General features: G+C 44.3%; 1 protein-coding gene and 1 long non-coding RNA gene across 2 annotated transcripts in view; one reads left to right on the plus strand and one right to left on the minus strand.

Moving 5' to 3' along the window:
• The first annotated feature begins 8,361 nt into the window (after positions 1-8,361).
• Positions 8,362-27,976, plus strand: part of SLC2A13 (solute carrier family 2 member 13) — a 225,656-nt gene continuing 206,041 nt past the window's right edge. The window contains exon 1 of the mRNA XM_053251709.1: positions 8,362-9,448. Coding sequence (XP_053107684.1) covers positions 8,854-9,448 — 595 coding nt within the window. The 5' untranslated portion in view covers positions 8,362-8,853. The remainder of the gene's footprint in view (positions 9,449-27,976) is intronic.
• On the minus strand, positions 15,708-20,106 carry LOC128325861 (uncharacterized). Its single transcript, XR_008307690.1, has 3 exons — positions 19,895-20,106; positions 19,148-19,575; positions 15,708-15,792 (listed from the first exon to the last, which is right to left on the minus strand). It is a non-coding gene; the product is annotated as an uncharacterized LOC128325861 (long non-coding RNA).

Consider the following 27,976-nt stretch of genomic DNA (forward strand, 5'->3'; position numbering starts at 1 on the left):
TTCATTATTGATTTGTTAATTATTATTCGGGGGGGAGCTGCCACCATCCAGCTCCCTAGATTCCAACAAAGGTGGTCCCTCTCTCCTCCCACTGCCACTGCAGAGCTTCCATGATCATCTTGCTCTGAGGGGAGTAGGGATGTGCACGGTTCAGAGGCCTTTTATGGGCCTCCAAACCATTTCGAATCGTGGGTGGTTCTGTCAGTTCGAAGGCGGGGGGTGCATCCTTAAGGACGGGGAAGGGTGCACTTACCCCCGCTCCGTTCCCCCCCCACTAATGCTCCATTTTCTTAAAGTTCATCGGGGCGGTAGTGTACCTCCCTGCCGCCCCATTGCCCCCTTTAACGGAAGTAACCAGGAGTATCTGACATGCCTGCACGTGCCGGGCACAGGCACGCACATGCACGTTGGATACTTCAGTTATTTCCGGTAAAGGGGGCAATGGGGTGGTAGGATTGTATGCTGCCACCTCGATGGACTTTAAGAAAGTGGAGCTCCAGTGGGAGGAAAGTGGAGGGAGGGTAAGTGCACCTTCCCGCACCCTTAAAGATGCACCCCCTGCCTTCAAATGACTCCACCTGGTTCCATGCACATCCCTAGTGAGGAGGAGAGAAAAGACAGTCTATGAAATTTGATTTATCTGATGTGCCACATGTAAAGAGCTCTCTCTTAAAGCAGGGCTGCTCAGCTTTGGCCCTCCTGCTACAACTCCCCAAATCCTCAGTCACAGTGGCCAATAGTCAGAGATTATGGAAGTTGTAGGCCAATATTTGCAGGAGCGCTGAAGCTGAGCAGCCCTATCTTGGAACATTCCCCCACCTTTGCTCATTGTATAGGTTTTTATAGATGTTTACTGCTTTAATGCTTTTATGTCAACTGCTTAGGGAGGTTTGAGGGGAAAAGCTATACTAATGCCTAAATAATGCTTTAAATAAATACATGTTTTAAATAAACAAAGTAGTATGTTTGATCCCACAGAACAATGATTTAATAGAGATTGCTGTCAGCCCAAGTAAAAGGACAAAGCCTATATTCACAAGTTACATACAAAAAGCAATGGAATGGCTCTTTCCAAAGCTACAAAATGTGTCTCTGGTTATTGTGCTATTGGGCAAAATTGGGCTATTAATTGGGAAAAACTGGGCTATGATCTACACCATAGATGGCCACTACAAGTATGGCAAACTTGAAGGGTTGGATGTGCAAAAGGTATCATTTTACCTAATCTGAATTTTCATGTTTAGTAACTAGGCAGAAAAGTAATCTCTGTGATAACTAATTGCCATGATTACACTGCAGTAGTGTAAAGTTAGGATTAAAAAATACAGTTTACCCTATGTATGATTTTCCCTTGAAATACAGATTGGCAGGTGGATCCCATAGTCACTGAACATTATTTTTGAGTCCTTTGAATGAGAAAACACTAGGAAGATGCATATAAGTACTGAATATAAAAAACAAACAAACAATATTATGAAAAGAGTCTGGATTTTATTAGTAAAATTTGACAGTGAAATTAACTAAGCCTAATGTGCTTCAAAAGGTGATAGTTTTACTATATAAATCTAAAAAGGAAATTGGCCATGGCAAAAATACTACAAAAGCTACATATCTTTCAGAATATGCTTATTTCAGATAATTTCTTTGTATATTGGTTAAAACTAATGTTTTCAACCACTAGGAGGCAGAGCAGTCATACCAGTTCAATAATCAAATATGCCCAGCTATTCAAATATTTTCATGAGCTGTAAATATCTGGATTGTATAACAAACAGCCTAATACAGGTTTTACCTCTGTTATAACTCAGTTGTACCTCATGGTCATGCAAAATTATAGGACCAATCTTGTTTCTTTTAGAATAAAGCTGCAATTCTAGACGTACTTTCTTGTGAATAAATCCTGCTGTATTCAGTGAGACTTATTTGGCTGTAAGTCTGGATGTAACCTAGAGCTGATATTGCCCTATTCCATTGTTGCTACTTTGTACTATCAGTCGCCTAAGAAAAAGAATGGTTGGTCTCAATTTTTTTTTTTTTTTAAGGAGAGGCTTCTAAATTGCTTTTAGGAAACACAGAGATTTACATTTTAAGAATTCCACATAATTTTTAATATTCATATTTGATATGGCATCTTGTTAATTTTCAGACTAAGTTCTGTCTATCCCTGCTAAGTGAGCAAAGAGCCACCTTACAAAGTGGTAGATCTCTTATATTTAGCAGGGAGACAGCAACTGTTCCTATCCAACCTCAGTGTAGCACCTGTCCAGTGGATGTTGCGCATGTCTACCTTGTGTTTATTTTTAGATTGTAAGCCTTTTTGAGACAGGGAGCCCTTTTCTTATAACTTTGGTATATAAACTACTCTGAGAACCTTTTTTTGGTTGAAAAGTCGTATATAAATATTCTTAATAATTGTGGCTGACATATTGTGCAAGGTTATGCCAGCCCAGTAACATTGTGTGCATACAAGTTGTGCAACTGTGCAAATGAAATTACACAAGAGTAAGCCCGTTGGAAATAATTAGTTCCAATGGGCTTACTCTTGAGTAATCATTTACAGAATTTGCACAGTTGCACAACTAGCATACATACAATGTTACTGGGCTGACATAACCTTGTGCAGTATGTCAGCCAACCATAATAATAAACATATTTTCATAACCCACTCTGTCTCTGTTAGAAAAGAATAGATTGACCACTAGATTAAAAAAACCAGTCAGGCTGGTTCAAAACTAGCCAGGTGGAAACTATGCAGAAGGGTTGCTGGTTTTTGTATTTTAAATTGGTATCTCTGAAGCAGGGGCATAGCCACCATTGGACAAGAGGGGACAACAATCTCTGGGCCGTGGCATGTGGGGTGGCTGCCACGGTGCCCCTCCCCCAGGACAACCCCTTGCCCCTTCCCATGTCCAACCAGCAAGAGTTTTGTCCAGTGGCTTGCAATACAAGGCGCACCCCTCTCCTGTCCAGCAGGCACTTTGTTCAAGGGCTGGCTGGCTGGGGGCTTCTTTCCCTGCCTCACTCCCAGCAAGACAGAGAAAGACTTGCCCAGCCAGCCAGCGCTTGAACAAAGCACGGATACTGGCCTCCCCTCCATGTCAACATCAGACGCAGGGGGGGGGGTAGCCAACACAGAGAGAGGGTACGCTTAGAACCTCTACTGATCATCCCTTTGGTGGCGCTTTGTTCAAGTGCCGGTTGGGACCTCCTTTCTCTGCCTCATGACTGTGGATGATCAGGAGAGGGTTTGAGCACAGGTGTTGGCCATGCCCCTGCTAGTGGGGCATGTCCTGGGTGAGGGGGTGTCCTGGGTGAGGGGCAAGGGGTGTGTGCCTTCGTGCCCCCCCCCGACCCCAGGGACATTTGTCCTCTTGTTCAACAGTGGTTACACCCCTGTTCCTGTAAATGGTCATATATATGCATGTTTAAATATTATGCAATATAATTTAAAAGGGCACAAATTCCAGTCTCTGCTTTTACCTTTGCAGTGGCTTCCACTGATATGTGCCTAATAGCTGGTAAAGTGACATTCTGCTAGTCACTGTAATTTTTTCATTGGTGCCTATAAAAAAAAATTCTGGCTGCTTGACTAGCATACAGATTTGAAATGTGATTTCCCCACCCCCTCCAAACCTGTGATAGTATTTTGTAGCGATAAAAGAGATTTTGTGGCAGAGTGCAAGACAAAACCCACATGCCCTAGATACAAGTTCTGAAGTCTTCCTCCTACTCTCCTCAGCTCTTTCTGTTTTCCTTTGCATAAATTTTTAAAAGATGCTCTCTTGTTTAGTAATGGATGAACTTTCCTTAGCTCAGTTAGGATTTGGCTTGGTAATTATGAGCTTTCTTGGTGAATATTCAGAAATACCTCTTGTATTTGCCAAGAGTTCTTTCCGAGCTTACAATATTGGCCCATGTGGATAAAATTGCTCTGCATGTGGCTTCTTGTATTACCCCCTGGGGATTGAAGTTTTCAGCACCATCCACAGTAGAGAACTGCTTGCAGATGCCCCCATCTCAAATGATACACCTGGAAAACAAGAGAGGGATATAGATTGGATATCGGATAACAATCACATAAAATGTTTGCAAGAAAATAAATGAGAGAATTTACCTTAATAGAAAATGATTTGTCAAACAAAGAGCTACTTGGCTGGATAGTCTGACCTATTACTAGCCACGCTTGCTATGCCATTGGGGGGGGGTGCTTCAGTGTATTAGTAATGGATGTTTCATAATGGAAAAACTTTCCTTTGCTCAGTTAGCCTTTCAGTCATTTCCTTAGCCTGTTTGGAGAGGAATGCTGGCTGCATTCCAGACAAAAGGTCATTCTGGCAAAGTGTGTTCCTAAAAGTGCTTTTCAGGTTCATTTGCAAAGAACTTCAACAAGCCAGAGGAAATGCCCCTCTCTGATTGCATTAGAGCACAGGCGAAGAGAGATGTGGAACAGACCCAATTAGAGTTGAAAGGAGACAAAAGGGAAACGAATGTAATCCCTCTTCCTCCTATGTACTTCGATAAGCTCAAGGCTAAGCAAAAGTTTCTACCTTGTTACCTTTTGTCATTATCAGAACCAGCAGACATATGCCAGAATGTGTGATGTGCCCCTTTCATTTCTTATTCAGCTGATTACCTAGGGCGATCACTCTTCTATGAAACGTTCTTTGTCTAAAGGAGCATACAGGGGAGCCACCCAACATAGCCTAATCAATAACCAATATTCACACCCTATCAGGAACTTTTGAAGTTATCAGGAATTCCTCAAGGAGACCATCTTCTAGCCTCCTCAAGCCTTCATTCAAAGTCTCAGGACTGTTTTTGCCTGTAAAAACATCCCACAAACATGGAATCACGCTTTTGCTTTTTGTTTTTGCCCCTTGCAACTATCATCACCCTGCCACCAGTTGCTGTGCTCCATGCCGCCCAGTTGCACCCAATGAGTAGGGATGTGCATGGAACCGGCAGGGGCTGGTTCAAAGGTGTGTGTGTGGGGGGGACTTTAAGGGTAGGGAAGTGTGTACCTCCCCCCCCCCACCGGCGCTCACTGGAAAACCAGTCCAGCGGGGCAGCAGCATATCTCCCTGCTGCCTCGTCCACTCCTCAGACCGGAAATGACCAGAAGTAATGTGTGTGAGTGCCAGTGCATGTACGCGAGCAAGCACTAAGTGCGCGCACACACCCTTGCCTTCGAACTCTCCAAACTGCTCGGTGTTCAAACTTGTTCGGAGGCCTGTAAAAGGGCTTCCAAACAGATTCATGCACATCCCCACCAATGAGCTTGCTTTATATTTGAGCTCCCCAGAAAGGAGGAATTCCCTAGTTAGATTCAGGTTGCTATGACAAACACTTTCTCTTTTTCTCTCACTCTCAAGCCTCTGTCCCCCTTCCTAGTACTGCAACCTGGTAACGTGCTTAACCATCTCTTTTTTTATTTCCTGTACCTCCATTATCCCTCAATAAAACAACTCTTTGTTTTCAAAGTCATGTCTCCATTTTCTTTCTTCCCCTTTCAGTGCATTCACAGTCCCACAGGACTTTGAGTATTTTCTTGCAGTTTATTGGTCTGCGCCCATTTGATGATAATTTCCCTCATTTTGAGCAAAATGGACCACAGTAATAAATACTACTATGTAGCCCTGGATCATAGTAACAGATACTTGTCCATGCAGACCTCTTAATAGATCACATCAATGAACAGCAGTCAATGAATGTTTCACCCAGAGTACAGAGTTAATTTTAAAGAGCTTCTGTGCAATGAAGTTTAGGGCCAAAAAGCAGAGTATAAATACCTAGAAAAAAACAACCTCTGTTATGATGAAGGGACTTACTTATCTCTAGGCAACATATTCCATAATATTCCTACCATCTTGCTAACACAGTAACATAGCTATAGGTTGGTAGGGCTGAAGGGAAGAAGCAAAGGAGGCAGGGTTGGGGGGGCCTGAGTTAATGGTGTCAATGGAGCAGGGACTGAAACAAAGGTTCCAAGAGATGGAAAGAAGAAGGAAGCAGAGGCCAAGTGTATTGTATTTGTTTATTTTGGCCCAAGGCCAGCATAAATACAAAAAGAAAAAGAAACAACAACAGCAGTAAATACATAAAGAGGCCAAGAGAAAATTAGATGCAGCTTGGATGCAGTGGAGAGGGAAGTTGGGACTGGTACTCATTTATCTACCCAGTAATACCCTATATTTATAGCCACATTTTCACACCATTCCTACAGTTTGGTAGGGGCAGCTTACTAATAAATATTTATTAAGATGTGGATTGTCTCAGATGAAGTTTTGCACAGAGTATAGTTTTTCCCCCCTCCTCCACAAATTTCAAATACTTCAAAATATCTAAGCAAGTGTTATTGATGCATTTTAATCCTACTCTTCCATCCCAACAATGAATGCACAAACATTCATGCACAATGAATGTTAATTTAACAAAAATTAAAACAGCAAAATCAATTGCAACCAAAATATAAATTGGTTGCAGCAGCAAAAATGAACATGAGAAGAAAAAGTTGGTAGGTGGAAAAATACTGGGACAGATGGTACAAACTGATCTCATGAGGCAGGAGGTTCCATAGCTTGCCTGTTGTTAAACCTAATCTTGCCTTCTTCTGTGCTTTGACAGCAGTTTTTAATGGCATGTAGGTATGCATTATCATCTGCTCTTGTTTGTGGATCAAACTATTGCTATATTTGGGGTTCAAAATTTGCAGGTCAGCTGACAACACTAAATGCAAGTCAAATCAAGTCATTTAAAACTATGGCTTGCTTTTCTCCATGTCAGAAAAACTCACTGATCCTGTGCACCTTTACTCAGAAGTAGGTCCCACTAAGCTAATTGATTTGCTCTCTGCAGTGAATGTGCATGGGACTGCAGCCTTATTGTGGAACTCTAATTATGTTTACTCAGAAGAAAGGTAGACTTACCTGCAAGTACGAGAGGAGAGTAACTGGCCCTATCCAGCCCCAGCAGAACATCCCTCCAGTGGCTGTTGCTGGTGTCTATCTTATGTTTCTTTTCAGATTGTGAGCCCCTTGGGGACAGGGGACCATCTTATTTATTTATTTCTCTATGTAACCCGCCCTGAGCCATTTTTGCAAGGGCGGTATAGAAATTGAATGAATGAATGAATAAAGTAAGTAAGTAAGTATGTAAAGGTAAAAGTAAAGTGTGCCGTCAAGTCGATTTTTTACTCCTGGTGCCCACAGAGCCCTGTGGTTTTCTTTGGTAGAATACAGGAGGGGTTTACTATTGCCTCCTCCCACACAGTATGAGATGATGCCCTTCAGCATCTTCCTACACTGTTGCTGCCCGATATAGGTATTCCCATACCACTGGGGATTTGAACAAGCTGTTGGAAATTCTCTGTGGTGAGAGAATCCCTTTCTCATTATAGCAGAGTGCACAGAGGCACAACACAGCAGATTTAGTTAGGCATGCGTGTATGCTGAGAGTAAAGTAACTTGGAGCCAATTCATAGTTTCAAATAATATATAAGGCATTTATTAAGGAACTCCATTCTAGATAGGAAAGTGAGGAGTTAGGATCTCTAATCGATCTATCTAGCTGGATGCAGATGGATTCTGCAACTTCTCTGCACACATGGTGCAGGGAGAGAGGCTTGCCATGTTGCAAGGTAGAAGGGCAGGTAGGGGAGAGAGAGAGGAAGGAAGTTAATCCCCGAGATTAGCAATCTACATATCCAAAGGGATAGTGTCAGATCAGTGGAGAAGGGGTGACCAATGTCTTGACCCTCTAGCCCTCTGACTCACTAGTCTGTCCTCCACTGTCTGAGACAAGAGACAGCGCAAAGTCCTTTAACGTCCAACACAAGCAACCTTCTGCTTCTTAGTCAAGCATTTCCCCACTGTGCAATTAGGTGGCTTACCTGCAAGTAGGTCCCACTGAATCTTATTTGAGATGACTAGGGCTACAAAGTATTAGGATGGCAGCCTTGTTGCAGGTTTGGTCTCCTCAAGTAGGAACACATACTTGGGAGTAACTCCCACAATGAACACAATATGGATTACTTCTGAGTAAACAAACACGTATAGAATAGGATTTTGATGTTAATGTCTGCTTTTCAGGCTGCTACCAAAGGTACTGGACTACTAGGACCAGTAAAAAGGTGGAAAGTGTGTGATTTACCTCACACAATGGGTTATTTTAAAGCGTCGCTTCGAAGCAGTCCACTGAGTGCGTTCCGTTTCATAGAACTATAAACTGAACAAAGAGTTTTCACTAGTTAACCTCTCATAAGGGTCAGGGAGCGAGAAAAAGACCAGAGGCTTCTACAGCAGCACTCACTACGCTTGCTCAAAAAGCAATCTTTTTCCTGCGCGTGCTCTGTGGAGAGGCAAGAAAGGGAGGTTTGAAAAAATATTAAAAGGAGGGACGAAACAAGCCCTGGCTCGCCTATTCTCCCGTTTTTGGCCACGCCTCTTGCCCGCGCAGCTTGGTTCCCTGCTGGGCCAGTCACAGGCTGAGGACTGAGGTGGCGACTGGCGTCGGTTTCTCCTCCCTCCTTCGCTGGGCCTGGGTGGGTGTGAGGAGAAGGAGGAGGCGGAGGCGATTGTAGTCGTAAGCAGGGTCTCGGAAGCGGCGCTCTCTCGCCTCCTCAGTCCAAGGCAAGCGTGTGAGGACGATGAGCGTCGGCTCTGGGGCGCTGCAGCGAGCGAGGAGCGAGCGAGCAAGGCAGGCGGCGTGTCGGCAGCCCAGCCCGCGAGCAGCGCACACACTCCCGCCTCAGCCGGAGCAGCAGTAGGTCCTGCTGCCACCGCCAGTAGAGGCCGCTGAAGGGGCAGTGGCTGAGGAAGAGGCGGAGGAGGAGGAGGTGGCGGCAGCGGCTGCCCCATGTCCCGCAAGGCCAATGTGGAATATACTCTGCGGAGCCTGAGCAATCTGATGGGGGAGAAGCGCCGCCGGCAACAGCAGCAGCACCACCCGGCGCCTGAAGGCTCGTCCAGCCTCGGGGAGCGGAGCCTCATCGCGGCTGCTGAGTCTTGCTCCAGCCTCAACAGCCAAGCGTCAGGGGGCGGCGGCGGTGGTGGTAGTGGCGGCGGCGCCGGCGGCTGCGCGGACCTAGAGCGAGCGGCTCGCCGCCAGTTCCAGCAGGATGAGACGCCCAGCTTCGTCTATGTGGTGTCGTTCTTCTCCGCTCTGGGCGGCTTCCTCTTCGGCTATGACACCGGCGTGGTGTCCGGAGCCCTCTTGCTCCTCAAGAAGGAGCTCAACCTGGACGCTTTCTGGCAGGAGCTGTTGGTCTCCAGCACGGTGGGCGCTGCCGCCCTCTCGGCGCTGCTCGGAGGGGTGCTCAACGGGTGGTGTGGCCGCCGAGCTTCCATCCTCCTGGCCAGCTTCATCTTCACCGCCGGAGCTGCCCTTCTGGCTGCTGCTCAGGACAAGGAAACCCTGCTGGGGGGCCGCATCGTGGTGGGCTTCGGCATAGGTAGGTCTCCGCATTCTCTCGCACACTAAGCCTCGTCAAACTTTTTGCATTCTCTCCATCGATACTGTGTGTATCCCGTGCTACTGGTGCCCCATGTCTGCGGCAGACTCCTCTATGTTTCCCCCTTTTGCTTTTTGTTCTCCTTTGCCCCTCAGCCCCTTCGTAGCCGATCGCCCTTGAAGGACATGCGTAGGGAAGGACTTTCTTTTTCTTTTTGAAACCTACAGTAAACTTCGCGTGAGTCTATTTGTGGTGGCGCCGGTGGCGGAAGAGGTATCGCCTTTAAAAATCCTCATGGACAGGAATGGGAAAGGTATGGATTTATAAAGCTGTTTATAGTCTGTGCTCTTATTCTTAGGTGTTTTTCCACTTGTTTAAAGTACAGTACTTGGAAGTTGGTCCCGCCTAACTTCCTTTTATCCTCTTCCTTTGCAGTAGTGTGGTTTTAAACAACAAAATCATTCCTTGCTCTGGGTAGTCCTGGGAATTGTTAGGCAACAAATTCATTCAGAGTTTGTGTCACAAGTTAAATTCTTGATTTAATCAAATGAAATTGGGGAGCAAATTCTGTTTTCATTGGCATGCTTTATGGTTTTCTTTTTCTTTTTAAAAAGTTCTTATTCCACACTTGCAGGTTTGCTAAAGGAAAATTGTAAGCCATCCCTGTGCTGTTATGGTTACCTTGGGTCACTGCGTGCAATTGAGAAACTGAATTTAAATGTGATCCCATTAGTTTTGGTTGCTGGTGGTGTTTCTTTAGCACTGGATCCCTAATTTTTTTCCCCTTAGCCAAATATATATTCATTCTGAAACTTGAAAGTGGAAGCAGTCTGAAAGAGGTGCAGGAGGGCTGGTAAAGGTAAAGTGTGCCATAGAGTTGGTGTTGACTCCTGGCGACCACAAAGTCCTGTAGTTGTCTTTGGTAGAATAAAGGAGGGCTTACCATTGCCATCTCCCGTGCAGTATGAGATGATGCCTTTCACCTTTTTCCTATTTAGCTGCTGCCTGATATAGATGTTTCCCATAGTCTGGGAAACATCTGCCTGATATAAACATTCCCATAGTCTGGGAAACATTACCAGTGGGGATATGAACTGGCAATCTCTGGCTTGCTATATATTTATTCAATTTATTTAATTTATTTGATTTATTTGCTAGTCAAGTCATTTGCCAGATAGCCATGGGTGGGAGGGAGGAAAATGGTGGCGCCGGCTGGCTCGGAAAAAAACCGGTGGCGGATGGTGGCGGAGGCTGGTTGGTGGGCGGAGAAAACAGCAACAGGCGGGCAGAAGGAGGCAGTAGAGGAAGGGAAGTGGCGGCCGGCTGTGGAGGGGAAGCGGGGGCGGGCAGGTGTTGCAAAAGGAAATGGCGAGTGGGGAACAAGAAGGCAACAATTGCAGGTGGGGGGAGATGGGCAGGACGGGCAGGCAAAAAAGTGGCAGTAGGGGGTGGGGGAGGTGGCAGTGGTGAACTAGGGGCGCTAGTCGTCTTTATTTATATTTCTCTAAGACGTATTCGTGGCTAATCCCATGCATGGCAGCTCTCGTGAGAGTCCATGAGCAGCTGCTAGAGAGCCATGGGTATGGGCCTGAGAAAATGGTAGCATCTGGCCAGCGGGCAGGAATGGAAAGCACCTTCTAGGCTGGCGGGGAAGGAAAGCGGACTGGGAAGGGGAGAACGGACTAAGGCTGAAGGGCGTGGGGAGGAGAGGAGAACGGACTGCAGCTGAAGGGAAGGAGGAGAGGAGAACGGACTGGGGCTGAAGGGAGAGGGGAGGAGAGGAGAACAGACTGGGGCTGATGGGAGGAGGGGAATGAAGATGGGGAGGAGAGACAGGGAGAACTAGGGGCACAGATGCTCTGTGCCGGATCAGTTAGAGAGAGAGAGAGAGAGAGTGTGTGTGTGTGTATTTATTTATTTATTTATTTATTTATTTCTTCAAGACGGGCCATGCGTGGGGGCGTGGCAGAAAGGAGGCAATTGGCTGACAGAGGAGGAGGCGGCAATTGGGTGACATAGTTCACAGGCAGAAGCACCTGTTTGGGCAGTGGGGATTCCATATGCAGATAGAAAGAAGGAGCCTGTGAGAACAGAAGCACCATGGTGTTTGGGCAGTGGGGATTCCATATGCAGATAGGGAGGAGGAGCCTGTGGCACCGTGGTGATTGGGCAGTGCGGATTCCATATGCAGATGAGGAGGAGCCTGTGATGGTTGAGGTCAGTTGGAATGCGAGTGTTACTGGTTGGAAGATGTTCTTGATTGTAGAGGGGGAAGGAGGCTGCCGTTGTGTGAATTAGATGAGGAAACAAGATGAACAAGATCTGTTAACTCAGGGAGGGAGAGAAAGAGAGAAAACATGAAGGGAGGGAGAAGGAGTGGGGAAGAGCGAGTGGAGGAGAGAGAAAGAGAGAGAAAGAAGGGAGGGGAAGACAGATAGAAGGAAGGGTGAGGGATGGGCCCGAGCCTGTCAGCAGCCTGAGGGGAATGAGCAGCCATGGCAGCTCAGGCAGTAAGGAAGGGCCAAGTCAACCACTGCTGCTGTTTGGGGCTACCGAGGCCATTGGCGGAGAGAGGCAGGCAGGCAAGGCACTGTCCTGGGCCTGTCAGCAGCCTTAGGGGAACGAGCAGCCATGGCTGTGGCAGCAGCGAGGAAGGGCCTGGTCAATCGCTGCTGCTCCTGTGGGGAGGATCAGGAGTGGGGCTTGGGTTAGTGTGGGGAGGTCTCTGGGTATAGGGGGCTGCAGCTTAGCCAATAGGTGGCAGCAGTGTTACAGCCACGAGCAAGAGGGTTGAGGGGGATGGAAGCAACTGGATGGAGGAGAAGGAACAGGAGTGCAGCTCTGATGAGGGTGGGAAGATCTCTGAGGTGAGGGGGGCTGTGGCAGGGGGTGAAGGAAGCAATCAAGTATTAGTGCGCAGATGCTCCAGAGTGCACATGTGTTCCAGCATTGAAGCAGAGAGAAATAATGGTGGCGGCCCAGAGGTGAAGGACCACCAGCTGGAAAAGGTGGGTGGATGGCGGGCAAAGCCCCACTGGCTGGAAGGAGGAGGTGTGAGCAGGGAGAAATAATGGCGGCAGCGAGGAAGTGGGTGGGCGGCTGGTGGGCAAAGGCTCGCCGGCCAGGAGGAGGCAGTGGGACAGCCAGGCCCTGGCCCACCCGCTGGGGTGAGGTGGCGGCGGGCCCTAGCCTAGTGGGGGGGGGGGGCAGCCTAGCCTGGCCGGCGGCAGCAGCAAGACAACCTGGCCCAGGGGGATGACGGCGGGGTAGCAGCCAGTCGGCCAGCCAGAAAGCCGGGCATGCTAGCGTTGGGGTGGAGGGAATGGCTGGGTCCAACTAGAGGCGCAGATGCTCTGTGCCCGGACCCACTAGAGTGAGTGTGTGTGTGTGTGTGTGTGTGTGTGTGTGTGTGTGTGTATATATATATATATATATATATATATATATATATATTCTCTCTAAGGCATACCCGTGGCTAATCCCGTGCATGGCAACTCTTGCAAGAGTTCGCAAGCAGAAGCACCATGGTGCTTGGGCAGTGGAGATTATATATGCAGATCGGGAGGAGGAGCCTGTGAGAGCAGAAGCACCATGGTGATTCTATATGCAAATAGGGAAGAGGGTCCCGTGATGGTTAAGGTCAGTTGGAATGCAGCTGTTATTGGTCGGAAGATGTTCTTGATTAGAAGAGAGGAATATATATATATATATATATATATATATATATATAGAGAGAGAGAGAGAGAGAGAGAGAGAGAGTGTCTGTGGGGTGGGGGATAGTGGGCAGGGGTCTGCGAAGAGAGGGGTCGTGAGGGAGGAAAGAGCCCTTTCAGGAGAAGAAAGCTGCCGTTGTGTGAATTAGATGAGGAAACATGATGACCAAAATCTAACTCAGGAAGGGAGAGAGACAGAGAGAGAGAGAGAGACAGAGAGAGAATAAAAAGGGAGGGAAAGAAAGACAAAAGGGAAGAGCAAGTGGAAGAGAGAGAAAGAAGGGAGGGGAAGAGAGAAAGAAGTAAGGGCGAGGGCTGGGCCCAAGCCTGTCAGTGGCCTGAGGGGAACGAGCGACCATGGCAGCGCCTATTGTAGGGGTGTGCATGGTCCGGTGGGCCCCCGGTCTGGCACGGGGGGACTGTTTCTTTAAGCGGGGGGGTGGTAGTACTTACCCCCCGCTGCCGCTCTTTCTCCTCCAGCGCTCATCCTTTGTAAAATCTTCTTGGGGCGGCAGAGTTCCTCCCTGCCACCCCTGCCCCCGTCGTTGTTTGTAAAGGCTTTAACGAGACGAGCGCTAGCGGCACACATGCACCCTCCTCGGCGCACGCGCTCGTCTCTGATGCTGCTGCGCGTGTGCCACATACGTCGGAGACAAGCGCGTGCGCCGAGGAGGGTGCATGTGCGCCGCTAGCGCTTGTCTCGTTAAAGCCTTTACAAACAATGACGGGGGCAGGGGCGGCAGGGAGGAACTCTGCCGCCCCAAGAAGATTTTACAAAGGACGAGCGCCGGAGGGGGAAAAGCGGCAGGGGGGGGGAAGTACTACCCCCCCCGCTTAAAGAAACAGTCCCCCCCGTGCCGGACCGCTGGACCGGACCGGCGGTCTTTTCTATTGTGCCGGACCAAAACCGTGCACACTCCTAGCCTATTGGCAGCAAGGGAGGGCCCAGTCAATCACTGTGCCTGGCACATGCACAGACAGTACTTCCGACCAGGAATGGGGGCGGGGTGGCAGGGAGGTACGCTGCCACGCCAAAAGCTTTGCAAAAAACTGAGCACCGGCGGGGGAAGTGCGTCAGGGAGGGGGGATAAGTGCACCCTCCCTCGCCCTTAAAGAACCACCCCCCGTGTCGAACCGCACCTCTGCGGTTCTGTGCACACCAGTAGTCGGGAGGAGCAGGAGCGGGGCGTGGGTGGGGATGTCTCTGAGGATAGGGGCTGCAGCTTGGCCACTAGGCGCCAGCAACGCTGCAGCTGTAACCAAGAGAGGTGAGGGGGATGGAAGCAACCGGATGGAGGAGGAGGAGCAGAAGTGCAGCTCTGGTGAGGGTGGAGAGATCTCTGAGGTGAGAGGAGCAATCAAGTACTAGTGCGCAGATGCTCTGCACGGTTAATCTAGTAACCTATAATAACTGATTTAGCAGTTCAATGTGTAGCATTTTGAGTAAACTTAAATAATGGCAAACAGGCATTTGTTCTCCATTATGTTCATTCTAACATGCTGAAGGCAGTGTCTTCATTTTAATGGATAATGTCTGAGAGTTAAGCATTTGCTACTCTGAAATATTATCCAATGGCTTTCCCTGTTCTGATGTAACATATCAGTTCGGCAAATCCCCCAGATCTTGCGGTGGTGGGGGGACTCATAATGTCTGAGGGGGTGAGTGATACTTTTAAAATAAAGTACCAACAAATTTAATGGTGTGAATTTGTTAGAAACAACATCTTTGTAGAACTGGCACTTATTTTTTTAATTTGTTATCTTATCTTTCCCAAACGGAGCCTATACGAGTCTTCTCTTCCTCTCCTATTCCTTCCTCACAACAACTGTAAGGTATATTAGGCTGAGCAGTAGTGACTGATGAAGTGTGATCTCTTTGCATCCAGGTCTCCTGGTCCAAGTCAAACATTCTGTCTGCTACACTCATTAGCTCTCACCTGTCTGCAGAAAAAAAAGTTGAGATAATTTATTCTGGAGAAAAGGTTTTGCGGGGCGGGGGGGGGGACCCCTACTGGTAAGTGGTACTTAGGAGTTCACGTGGCCTTTCTATCTCAGTCCTAAGTCATTTGCTTTAAAATTCTTGGTTTCAGTCAGTCTGACTTCTAAATAAGCAAGCTGTTTGCTATCTTTGTGTTAGCCTAATATTGGATTTTATTTTAAGAAAGCTGGAGTGGTCTGTCTAACATATTTAGTCTGTGTGGTGTACTTTGTCAATTTCATATTTTTTCAATTATTTAATATTTTTATTTGCTTCTCTTTATGTCACTGAAGCATCTTGTCTCTGTTTCCAGTTTTGCTGCTTGTGTAGTTGCAGAATCATAGAATTTTATTGTTGGAAGAGACCATGTAAGACTTCAAGTTCAAACCCCTGCTCAGTGCATTCTGACCATTAAGTTTTCCTTTGTAATTCTGGCCATCTTTTCCTTTTTCCTGACTGCTCACTAATTATCAATTCAGTTAGCTCCTTCAGTTGCATCTTTCAAGAGCCTACTGAAGACCATGCTCTTTTGTACAGGATATAGTTGGATTGATTTCACTACTACTTACCTTTTTGTCTGCTAATGTGTTGTATTCTATCAGAATATGAGCCTCCAGATGTGGCCTGTCTTCATTTTATCCTTTTTTCAGCACCTAGCAATATAAATAAAAACTTATCCTTCTGTTGAGGAAGGCTCAATAATGCAGGTGACAATGCTTGGCTGCTTTAATATTGGTTTCAACATGATTTTGCCTTGTAAATTGTACACTCAATTTTCTAGTTGTTTTCATCTATTTATCATTTATAATTTATGTTTGTTAGAATCTGCCAGTTGGAGAAGTACACATTGAGAACCCCTGTTCTGCATCTCATAAATATTTGCATCTATTAAACTGTGCTATTGCTAACTTTGCTGTATAAAGCTCTGGATGGGCTTTCGAAACAATACAACTTCCCCCCGTAAACTTTTAATGGGAATATTGTCCCATAGCACTGTTAGTGATGGCTGAAAAACATAGTGAGAACGGAAGATGTCAAATTGCATGTTTTTAAAATGGCAATAAAATGCTGTTCTCAGCTATATCATGGACAGCTTCAGGAATTAAATTAAACTTCTCAGTGGGGATGTTTAAAATGAAAACTGCTTACGGCTATGATAAACAATGAATAATCAAAATGTTAGCCATTCATAAATTCTTATATTTACAAGTAATTAGTTGTATTTGATGTGTTAGCTGTTGAAGTGATGTGAACATTTAACTGAAAGTGTCTGAAGACCAAATTAATACTGTTGGTACACAGTGCACTGTTCCCAGCTGCAAATTATAACTGTTTATTAGTGCTGCCATGTTTGGTTACATCATTTTAAAACATCAGATTGACTTTAAGGTGCTTCTGTTCAATCACACAGCATACTTAAAAAAAAAAAAATCTCAACACAATTACTTGATGAAACTGCAGATGACAAACACCAGGTCAAGAGGCATGTGCCCTTTCTCTAACACAGAATGCCTGCCTTTAAGGTGATGCCTGCTATGACATGATGCAATGTGCACTTCTTACTTCAGAACTAGTTCTCCATATGCCACCTTATGCAAAATTGAAGGGATTAAATTCTAAATGGTTAATCTAATAAAATTTCTTTCATGGGATTGTCTACTAGTTGTGGAGTTATACAAGGTTAGTTAAAATAATAAGATAAGCCAATAGAAATGAGTAAAAATCAGCAGTTAACAAATACAACTATAATATAGTAAAGTTGGGATAAAGATGGGTTTTTTCCATCTCCAATGTGCATCTGATGTGATTTTTGTGATGCGATTTTTGTAGATGATGACTATTTAGTATGCCAATCTATGTTCTGCACTTCTTTCAAATTATTGGAAGAAAAATTTGATGATGATGATATATTAAGTATTAGACAAATACTGATGTAATGAGTTTTGGTTCACTCAACCCAATTAAGGAGCCCACTTGATGGCAATGAAGAGAAACAAGCTTGCCACCGTGCCTAATTTCTGTGGTATAACACATTTTGCCACTTGCATCAGGAATGGCATGGATTTAGGTAGTATTTTTACCCAAGAGTAATCCTATTCCACCAGATGGACTTTAGACTGGATTTCAGTCTTGGACAGTGTGTGACATGGATGACTTGCCCATAAGGTGATCTAGAAATTGCGACACTGGAACTGAAGTATGTGAATGTAATATTCAGCATTCTTTAGGTTTTACTTTGTCTGTGGTAATGGTTCATAAAATACATATCAACCTGTAGAATATTGGAAATTTTCTTATATAGTATGAAAGTAAGCAGAATTGGGCTTGGCCTATATCTATGTGGAAAAGTGTCTAGAAATTCCAGAAAATGTCCTGTATACAGTATTGCATTTCATGAGTGGAATGCAACCTACAAATTAGAGACCTAATAATTTACTTATCTTCAGATTCTTATAAGTGTGTGAATCTCTTGTTAAACAATTACTGTCCAGTGAAAATTTTTTATCATAGTATGATGAAAAGATTGTTAGGATTATTAAAGGCTAAGCTAGAGGATACTCCAGCAAGATTTAAACAGGCCAGTATTACATTATTGAATAGTCTTAATTCTCCCTCCACCATCAGAGGGAGCTAGTGAGCTTAAGTAACATCTCAAAATGCCATAAATATGCAGTATAACTGATTAATTAGTGTAAGGTTAAAGTAGAAATAATTAAACTGGACCACTAAGAGAATAAGAACAAACTTTTCTGTGTGCTTGAGGTATGGTCCATTAGTAAATCAGTGCTATTTAAATAATGTATAGTATATTGTGGCCACTGTTCTCATTACTTTTGATTTGTCCCTCTGTTCTTGATTTTATATTTTGTGTTAAATTTTGATTCACATTTTTAAGTTAAAAAGTGAGTTACAAATGCTCTCAATAATAGTGGATGATAAAACTGCTATCAACACTGTGTGTGTAGAAATGCACAGTAAGACTAAGTGGCAATTCCACAAGTAATATAATCACCCATATTACTACTTTTTCAATGACTGTAACCAGGAACAAAATTTTAGGTTGATATTGTATATACAGGCAAGAGGGCATCTCCTCCTATAAGGTTACATTTAAAAAAAACCCCTCAGATATTGTGGATTTAGCCATAGCTATATCCAAAATGTTGAACATACATACATCAGTGTAGGAAGTATCATTTTGTACGTCCCTTTGTGCACTGGACTGACCTTGCATATAATTGCACTGTCTTGGTAAATAGGGCAATGGGGCAGCAGGGAGGTACGCTTCCGCCCCAATGGACTTTTAGGAAGCAGAGCGCCAGTGGGGAAAATGCTGTGGGGGAAACATGGTGTGTGTGTGTGTGTGGGGGGAGTGTATCCTCCCCGCCCTTAATGTCCCCCCACCTTCAAACCGGCCCCTGCCAGTTCCATGCACATCCCTAGTTTGCACATCCGAACATGGAGATTGCCTTCTTGCCGCCCAACACCACCTCATTGATCCAACCAATGGACCAAGGTCTGATGATAACCTTGATAAGAACCTGAAAGCCAGGTTCTTGTAGGCCAGATATCTCTACACCTCATGCAGGAATTAGTTCACCCAGTAAGAGAAGACTGCTGCAGTCACTCATGCTCTCCAGAAGATGCAAAGCTGGCTTTTGTTCTTCCCTTTCAGGGCATGAGGGTTCTGTGCTTGGTACAGGAGCCTGGGCTTGACCATACAGTCCCCTGCAGCATTGCCATATACCAGCAGAGTGAGGCAGTTTTTGGTTGCCTTGAAACCTGGAGCAGTTTTCATCCTTGCTGATGGAGTGGAATATTATCCACTTCCAGAAGAGGCCTGTCTCATCAGCACAGAAGACCTTATCTAGCCTGTACCCTCTGGAATCAATCAGCCTCTAGAACTCCACTAGATATCGTTGTGCTGCCTTGTGGTCCACTGATGCTACTTCCCCTGCCAAGTTTATGTTGTGGAGGCTTAAACCTTTCAAACCAGGCCTTGCTCACCTGGAAACCACACTCAGTGCCTTCAGGTGTTCCTACTGTTTGACTGCCTTCTTTCTCAAACTGCCTGTAGCACTGCAGCACTTTTTCGCAGATTACTGATCCTCTCAGTGGCACATTCCCCTGGATTTGGTCTTCTATCCACAGGTTGAGGGCCTTTTCCATCCGTTCCATGTGGGGATCATTTAGATGGACACCACCTTGAGACTCTGACATGCTACACACCACACTTGCAGAGATACTGGCTTTGGCTTTCATTATGGAGCTGACAGTGGACTTGTTGATGCTGTAATGGCATGCAGTGGATTCCGCGCTGACCCCATGAGCTAGCATGTCCAATAGCTTCACCTTCTTGCTCAAGGGCAATAGTTTGCGAGATCTTTTGTCACTCGCCTCAGCAGAGCTCTCTGCTGTCCACTTGCTCATTTTGACTTTGTAGATAGGAAAAAATTGTACAATGTAGTAATTGTGCCAGACCCCCCTTACCCCAATTGATAAAGTACAGTGCAGGACAGTAATTGCTAATTAAAATCAATTTAGAATGGATGCTTAAAATCAATTTTTAAGGGATGCAGCACAGTATTTAAAATCAATTTTCAATGGATACATGCTATTTAATGACAGTTATATGGTAGGTACAGAACTCTAATTAATTATAAAGATTAAATTTTTTTTAAATTTGAATTTTTAAGTTTAAAAAATAGAACTTCATAAAAATTAAATTGATTAGAGTTATAATTAGCATCTTACCAGGGCTGCACAGTGCTGCAAGAAGTTCCTCCAAGAAGCTCCCCAGGAATGGCAGAGAAAAGGCTCCAAAGGGCTCCAACAAGCTTGCGAAGGCTCCACAGAAATGGACAAAAAGGTTCCAAAAGCTCTGGCCTCAAAAGCAATGGCACTTAAAGGCTCTCAATGGCTCCATGAAGGTACCAAAGGTTTCCCAAGCAGTGTTCTCTCTAATTTTTTCCATCTGTGTGCAGAATGAGTTTTATTCTGAGCAGCAGTATCAAGGCAGTGTGCATGCACATACATTCAGAGTGAAATCTTCCCGATTCAACATGAGTGGGATCTAAAATTGACTGAGCGGACATAAAAAAGTGTGTGTGCGCAGGCACACTCACACATACACGCTTTAGAGGGAACACTGTACCCAAGGCTGCCAGATGCTCTTGAAATAGTTTTTTAGAGCAAAACACACACAAAACACACAGTAAATCACTCCTCCATTATCCAAATTCCTCTCACTACCCACAAGCATGTGCTGGAAGAGCACAACCATATATGGATGGATCCACACACTAAAAACTGAATACGTATTATTATTATTATTATTATTATTATTATTATTATTATTATTATTATAGATCCCTATACTGCAAATACCACAGTTAGACATATGTTTCTTGAGTGCGGATACACAGAACTGTGAATTATTCATTTAATTATTCATTTAATTATTCATTTAATTATTCATTTAAAATATTTATACCCTGCCCCTGCAGTGCACTATTGCTTGGGGTGGCTCACAACAATAAGATAGGTACAAGATACAATAAATAAAAGTAATAAAATTAACTACATTAAACAAAAAGGTTGTCAGATTAAAAACCACAACAATCATTATTAGGTTCAAGTTAAAGGTTATTTTAAAAGCTAAAAACTGAAAATTATAAAAAGGTAAAGAACCTACCAGATATAACAATAAATAAATAAATAATAAAATAAAATGTAGCATTAAAAAGCCTCCTTAAAAAGGTATGTTTTAAGATGTTTTTAAAAAACATTGAGGGAGGGAGCTTGGCGAAGCTCTTCAGGGAGGTGATCCGAAGCTGAGGGGCCACAACCGAAAAGCCCTTGTCTCTAGTCCCCACCTTAGTGGCAGGGCCATGAGCAGGGCCTGAGATGATGAGCGGAGGGCCCTGGGTGAATGCAGTCCGACATTTACTCCAGCTCCAACCCATGTAAGGGTTTAAAGGTCAATACCAGCACCTTGAATCTAGCCCAGAAGCAGACCGGTAGCCAATGAAGCTGACACAGGATGGGTGTAATACTCGTGATGCGACTTGCCTCACAAGCATTCTGAACTAGCCAAAGCTTCTGAGCAGTCTTCAAGGGCAGCCCCACGTAGAACGCATCGTAGTAGTCCAATCTGGATGTTGCCAACACATGAGTGACTGAGGTCAGGTCCGACTTCTCCAAGTAGGGTCTCAGCTGGTGTACCAGCTGTAGTTGGTAATAGATGCTGCTTCACATTGCCACCACCTGCGCCTCCAAGGACAGCGTTGGGTCCAGACACCCCCCCAAACTGCGGAATTTGTCCTTCAGAGGGAGTGTGAGCCTGTCCAAGATCAGATTTACCTCATTACTCAGATGATCAGTTCTACCAACTCAGAGCACTTCGGTCTTATCTGGATTAAGTTTCAGCTTGTTTACCCCCATCCAGTCCAGAGCAGCCTCCAAGTCCCGGTTCAGTGCATCTACTGCCTCCCTGGTGTCTGCTGACTTAAAAGATAGGTAGAGCTGGTTGTCATCAGCATATTGATGGCACCGCAGCCCACACCTATGGATGACCTCTTCCAGGGGCTTCATGTAAATGTTAAACAGCATGGGGGACAGAATAGGTCCTTGTGGCACCCCATAGGCCAAGGGGTGGAGCAGGCATCCCCCAGCACCACCTTCTGAGTACGACCCTCAGGATAGGAGCAGAGCCACTGTATAACCGTGTCCCCAAGTCCCAACCCAGAGAGACATCCCAGAAGGATACCATGGTCGATGGTATCGAAAGCAGCTGAGAGGTCCAGGAGGATCAACAGTCAAACTCCCTCTGTCTATCTCTTGGCTTAGGTCATCCACCAGGGCAGTTGCAGTCTCCTATCCAGGTTGGAAGCCAGACTGGAAAGTATCTAAGTAATCAGATTTGTCCAGCACTGCCTGGAGCTGAGATGCCACAACACATTCCAATACCTTGCCCAAGAAGGGGAGGTTTGAAACTGGTTGAAAGTTATTTCAGTCATCTGGATTCAATAAGGGCTTTTTAAGGAGGGGCCTAATGACTGCCTCCTTCAGGCAAGGGGGGAACACTCCCTGCTCTAGAGAGGCATTCACCACCCCTGCCACCCATGGACCCAGTCCCATAGCAGGACTATGAATAACTGGGGCCACTGTACTCGTAATTATTAAAAGGGGAAATAATTTGCCTTTATAACTTCCATTATAATGAATATTGCTCTATAAACCAGCCTTTGAGTCAAAGCTTTACTAGCCTACCTACCTATACATATCTAAAAAGGGAGAAACAAACAAAAAAATCTCAGCATGCAGCTAAAAATTAATTCTTCTCTCCAGACCCCCCCCCCCAGCCTAGATTAGAAAAATATAAAAGCTGCAAGTATATATTTCCTTCTGATCTGTGCAATAAAAAAGTCTGGAGAGAAGAATTTGGTGTAGCACCATCATGCATATTGTGTTGCCAGTATATCAACTAAAAACTAATTTTTATTTGTTCTGTGAATTGTGTTTTATTATTTTTGTTCTGTGAAAATATTTTGTTCTTATATTGTAACTTGGATTATGTACACCGTGGCTATCTGTCTCTATCAGGTGGTATATAACTGCTAGATTTATTTATTTATTTGACAGATTCCTTGCCCTTTTTTCCCATATAGATTTCTTATTTGCCTGTATTGTATTGGCATGTGACTATTTACAAGCCTGTAAAAGATAATCCAGTAATATGGGTGTACAGCTTTATATACCCTATGCTGTTGATCCCTTTTCCAACAACAAATCAGTCTGTTGACTTTCATTCGTAGCCTTAGAATGAAAATTTGTGATGAAACTGCTTCTAAACATGTGTGTTGTGTAAAAAAGATACTATATAAGATTAAGGTACAATGTTTAATTTCTCTGGTGAAGGAACTGTGCATGTATTTTGATCCATACTGTACAGCCTACATACTGACAAGTGAGAATGTTAGAACTTTGCCCTTGGGTGGGTTGATGCCTTCTGATATATGCTTTTGTGTCATGAAATGCAGGCTTATTTCTCAACTTCAGTTGTGTAGTTGGCTTTTGCTATAGCCTGTTGTGTACATACACTGAAGTTGTTGCAGGCAGTTAATATACTTCAAAGGTGTTAATGAAACTGCTCCGGGGTGATTGGTGAACACATCTAAATTTGTGTTTGGGCTTGTGGGGAAATTAGCTCAAAGAGGACATCACCACGTCAGATTAGATTTGTGCAAAGTTGTGGACCCAGGAAATTATTGGACTGAGTCAAGATTTAAGTTTCAAAATCAAAATAAAGTCTTTATTGTAGGGAGGGGAACAGCAGAAGGAAATATTTGATTAAAGCAATATTACAGTTAAAAATACGTTAACTGCAAAGAGGTGTTTTAGCTTAAAGTCCTAATTGTGTAAATGCCAAGATGGGCAAGAGAAGAAAGGGAGGTGGTTGGATTTAAGAAAGGAGAAGAGGAATAGAGTTGGACCCAGTAAGGGGCAAACATTCATATCACCTGATTTGGATGAAGAAACCTCGGGGCTCCTTGAACAACCGAAGGACCTCATTCCTCAGAGACAGCTCAGTCAAAGGCAGGAAGGAGTGAGAAGGTTGGAGGGGTTAGTTGCTAGAGGTGAATCCATGAGAGTGCTTACTCTGTGGAACCAGTTTCCTACATAGGCGAGGAAGACTGGGCAGATCAGGCTAGGCAAGAAAGCCGATCTGGAGAGTGGGGCGAAGAACTGAACGCAGCCTAGTGTGGTGGCATGTGAACAGGACATCACCCACACAGCAGCTGGTGACTCCAAGGTAGATGCTACACAGAGAGTACACTGGATCATGGAACTGAGGCTTTATACCCCAAAACGTGTGCTAGGGGGACATTTCAATTGACTCTTTTTTGTTGAATAGGTGTTTGGGGTGGTACTAGGAAAGATTCCATTGTTGTTGATCACTCTTCCTGGGTGTAACAATGTGGGAATTGTTGAGGCAAGCCAAGGGTGTTTGTTATGAAAACAGAATGCATAGACATGAGAAGAGGAAATCTGCATGGACAGAGAGTCCCATAATCCAATCAGTATTTTTAATGTGTGCAGGTCCTTATTGCTGACTCAACTTCTCTTGTGAGATGGGAGATTTACCTCCATGAGCCTTATCTGCATTCTTTCTGCTGAGTTAATTGGTGCAAAGTGGCCTTGACTGGAAGTTAACTTGCTTTAGTTAACTCTTGGTTAGTTAACTCATCAGCTTTATGTCTCGACCCCTGGCCAGACAGGTGATGCCGTTCATCTGCTGGCTCAGTGCCTAGAGGCTGTCAGGACCTGGATGGGCCAAAACAAGCTCCGGATCAATCTCTCCAAGACCGAGTTGCTCTTGTTCCGTCTGCAATCTGGCCAGTTGTCGTGTGTGAGTTTATCTCTTGATGGGGTTGCGCTTCCCTTGAGAGATACAGCTCATGATCTGGGGGTCCTTCTGGACTCACGCCTCCTGCTTGAACAGCAGGTGGAGGCTGTGGCCAGGGGTGCCTCTGCCCAGCTTCAGCTGGTTTTCCAGTTATGGCCTTTTCTCGACTGTCTCAGGCCCTGGCAACAGTAACTCATGCCTTTGTTACCTCTTGCTTGGATTACTGTAATGTGCTCTACCCAGGGTTGCCTTTGAAAATGATTCAGAAGCTTCAACTATTCCAGAATGTAGTGGCCCGCCACCTCATGGGTAGCCATAGATTTGATAGTGTTACACCTCTTTTACGGTCTCTGCACTGGGTTGCCTGTTGGCTTCTGGGTCCAATTCAAAGTGCTGGTTCTCACCTATAAAACGCTTATGGGCTTAGCACCTGTATATCTTCGGGATTGCCTCTTTTGGCCAGTTGTATCCCGACCTGTGAGGCCTTCTCAGCTGGCCCTCCTTAGTGTCCCAGGCCCTGGTGTAGTGTGTGGTGCCTTGGCCTGTAGAAGGGCCTTCTCTATGGCCTACCATTTTCTTTGGAACACTCTTCCCCCGCCAGATTTGTTCAGCCCCCTCCCTGTCTGCTTTTAAGGCCCTTCTCAAGACCCACCTGTTTGCCAGGCGTTTTGCCCTATAATAATTATAATTATTTATTTTAATTAATTGTTATTGGTATTGTTGTTAGCTGCCTAGAGTCTCTGGAGGTGGTATACAAGAAAATTTAAATAAATAAATACTCAAGGTATCCCAGATAGGGAGAGCATGTATATTCTCCCCGGGGTGGATTTGATTTAAATCAAACTGATTTAAATCACGATTTAAATCACGATTTAAATCACTAGCAGGGTGGATAAAAATAAAAAAAATCCGATTTAAATTAAAAAAAATCCGATTTAAATTAAAAAAATCGGATTTTTTTGATTTAAATCGGATTTTTATTTTTATCCACCCTGCTAGTGATTTAAATCGTGATTTAAATCAGTTTGATTTAAATCAAATCCACCCTGATTCTCCCCTTTCCAATTTGCTCCTTAGGAGCCAAATCAAGGGGCAACTGGCCCACTGTCAACTAAGTGACCTGTTCCCATGTTGCTGCAAGGATCCTCGTGCCCATCCTGCGGCAGCTGCATTGGTTACCAGTCCACTTCTGGGCTAGATTCAAGGTGCTAGTCTTGTACCTGTTGGACTGCATTCACTAATATGAATCTGCCGGGGCCCTCAGCTCAGCATCTCAGGCCCTGCTCATGACCCCAGCACTAAGAGAGATCTGGTTGGTGGGAACTAGAGACAAAGTCTTTTCAGTTGTGGCCCCTTGGCTTTGGAACACCCACCCCGAAGAGCTTTGCCATGCCCCCCTCTGTGTTTTAAAAAAATAGTTGTTAAAAGCACTACATTTTTAATATCCCGCTCTGGGCTCCTTGGAGGAAGAGCGGGATATAAAATGTAATTAATTACTTAATTAATTAATTAATTAATTAATGTTTTATCTACTGCTTATATCTGGTAGGTATTTTTAGTTCTCAGTTTTTAGCTTTCTCTTAACTTTTTATTTAATAGTGTTAAAATTTATTATTTTTAACATGGTTTTAGCCTGGTCTTTTGTTTAACTTTATTAATCATTTACTTTATGTTGTATTTTGTTGATGTTGTGAGTTGCCTTGAACAGGGGTGGGGAATAACTATTGAAAATAAACAAATAAATAAATAGGCATATAATCTTAACTATTAAATGTTTATTCATAAGTTATAGCTGACATAGTTTTGCAGTCCTGACTTAGTTAAGATTTTATCTTAATTCTCACTTCTCTGTTTGTGCTTTATAGAATGGTCATTAGAGATCCAGGGAGATAATTTTCATTATTTAATTTTAGAAAATGAAAGGTTCTATCTAAACAATAGGTTAAATTGTGGAGCAGAGTACCAGGGCAACCTTATTATGCAGAAAGAATACTACTTTTGCAGCTGACAGGTGGTATAGAACCTATGGAAGACTGGTGATTTCTATAGATATTTAAAATATATAGCTCACCCATGCATGACTAAAAGTGATCTTTTTACGTACCCCCTTCTCTGACCATAAGAGCTTGTTAAGAGCTATCTATTAGTAGTGTTATGGTATGAAATCTGGAGAAAATGTTATCCTAGTTCTTTTACATCATCTCTTATTTCCCTCATTCACAATTATAAAACCATATGCTTATTAGCCAGATATTGTTTTCTAGAATTGTTTTCTATTGTTCTAGTAGTCAGAGAATTTCTGTGGGACTTATTTCTAAGTAAGAGTGCTTAGGATCATAGCCTTAAATGGACTGCTAATTGTATTTAAGCAATTAAACACCACCACCACATGTGGCCATAGCTCTGCCTTTCGAACTAATACTTAATGCAGACTACAGTATAATAACTACAGTATTTAAAAAATCATTAAGCCTATCTGGAAAGAGTCTTTATCAGTAGCTGGAATAAAGCTTCGATCTTAACGTCACTTTCTTGAATGGATCAGTGTTCCATTCATGGGTTTTTCTGCTTCCCCCTTTCCTATGCAGCTCCCCATGTTTCTCCAAAATTCTGCTGCTTATTTGCTGGAGACCCTCTGAAACAGGATGGCATGTATGTGAGAGCGAAAATAGGTCTGACTAAAAATCCCCTACCTCTACATAAGTGCCTTCTGTTGGTATGAAAGGACTTGGGGATCTGAAGCACTGTTGCCTATTTTAAAGAGTTGGAAAAGAGCTAGATTCATTAAGGTTTGCTGGTACTTAAAATACCATTCATGACTGATAGATTTACATGGCATTCCCTCAATTCCTGCCTGTAAGCTTCAAGCGGTATCTGATAGGCCACTGTGTGAAACAGGATGCTGGACTAGATGGGCCTTGGGCCTGATGCAGCAGGGCTGTTCTTATGTTCTTATGTTCAGAGAATCTTGGAAAGACAGGGAATTAAGGTGAATGTGGTTTGCACAGCACCAATGACACTTAAACAATTCTTAGTTAACTCTTGATTTTATGATAGGAGATATGATGTACAAGATTGTAAAATTTGTCAATGGGGGAAAGAAACTGTGGAAAGAAAGGCACAATATATAAAATTCAATGCTTAGGTTGCACTTCAGTCTATATTGGGGAATCCGGTAGGTCATTGAAAGACAGATATGAGGCACTGTGCAAAAAGAACGATACTCTGGTCATTGCATATGAGGATTAAGCATGAAGGCCAAATGGTGCCCACTGAAATATCTATTTTAGGGACTGACAGCAACCTACAAAGAAGGAAAATCAAGGAAGCATTATTTATAGAGAAAATGAGACCTGACATTAATGCTTGGGAGGCGCTGACCGTTGCCATCAAGTTTATTAGCCTCTGAGAAGAATAAGGTATTTTCC

This window comes from Hemicordylus capensis, chromosome 5 (assembly GCF_027244095.1).
Source record: "Hemicordylus capensis ecotype Gifberg chromosome 5, rHemCap1.1.pri, whole genome shotgun sequence".
Taxonomy (NCBI): Eukaryota; Metazoa; Chordata; class Lepidosauria; order Squamata; family Cordylidae; genus Hemicordylus; species Hemicordylus capensis.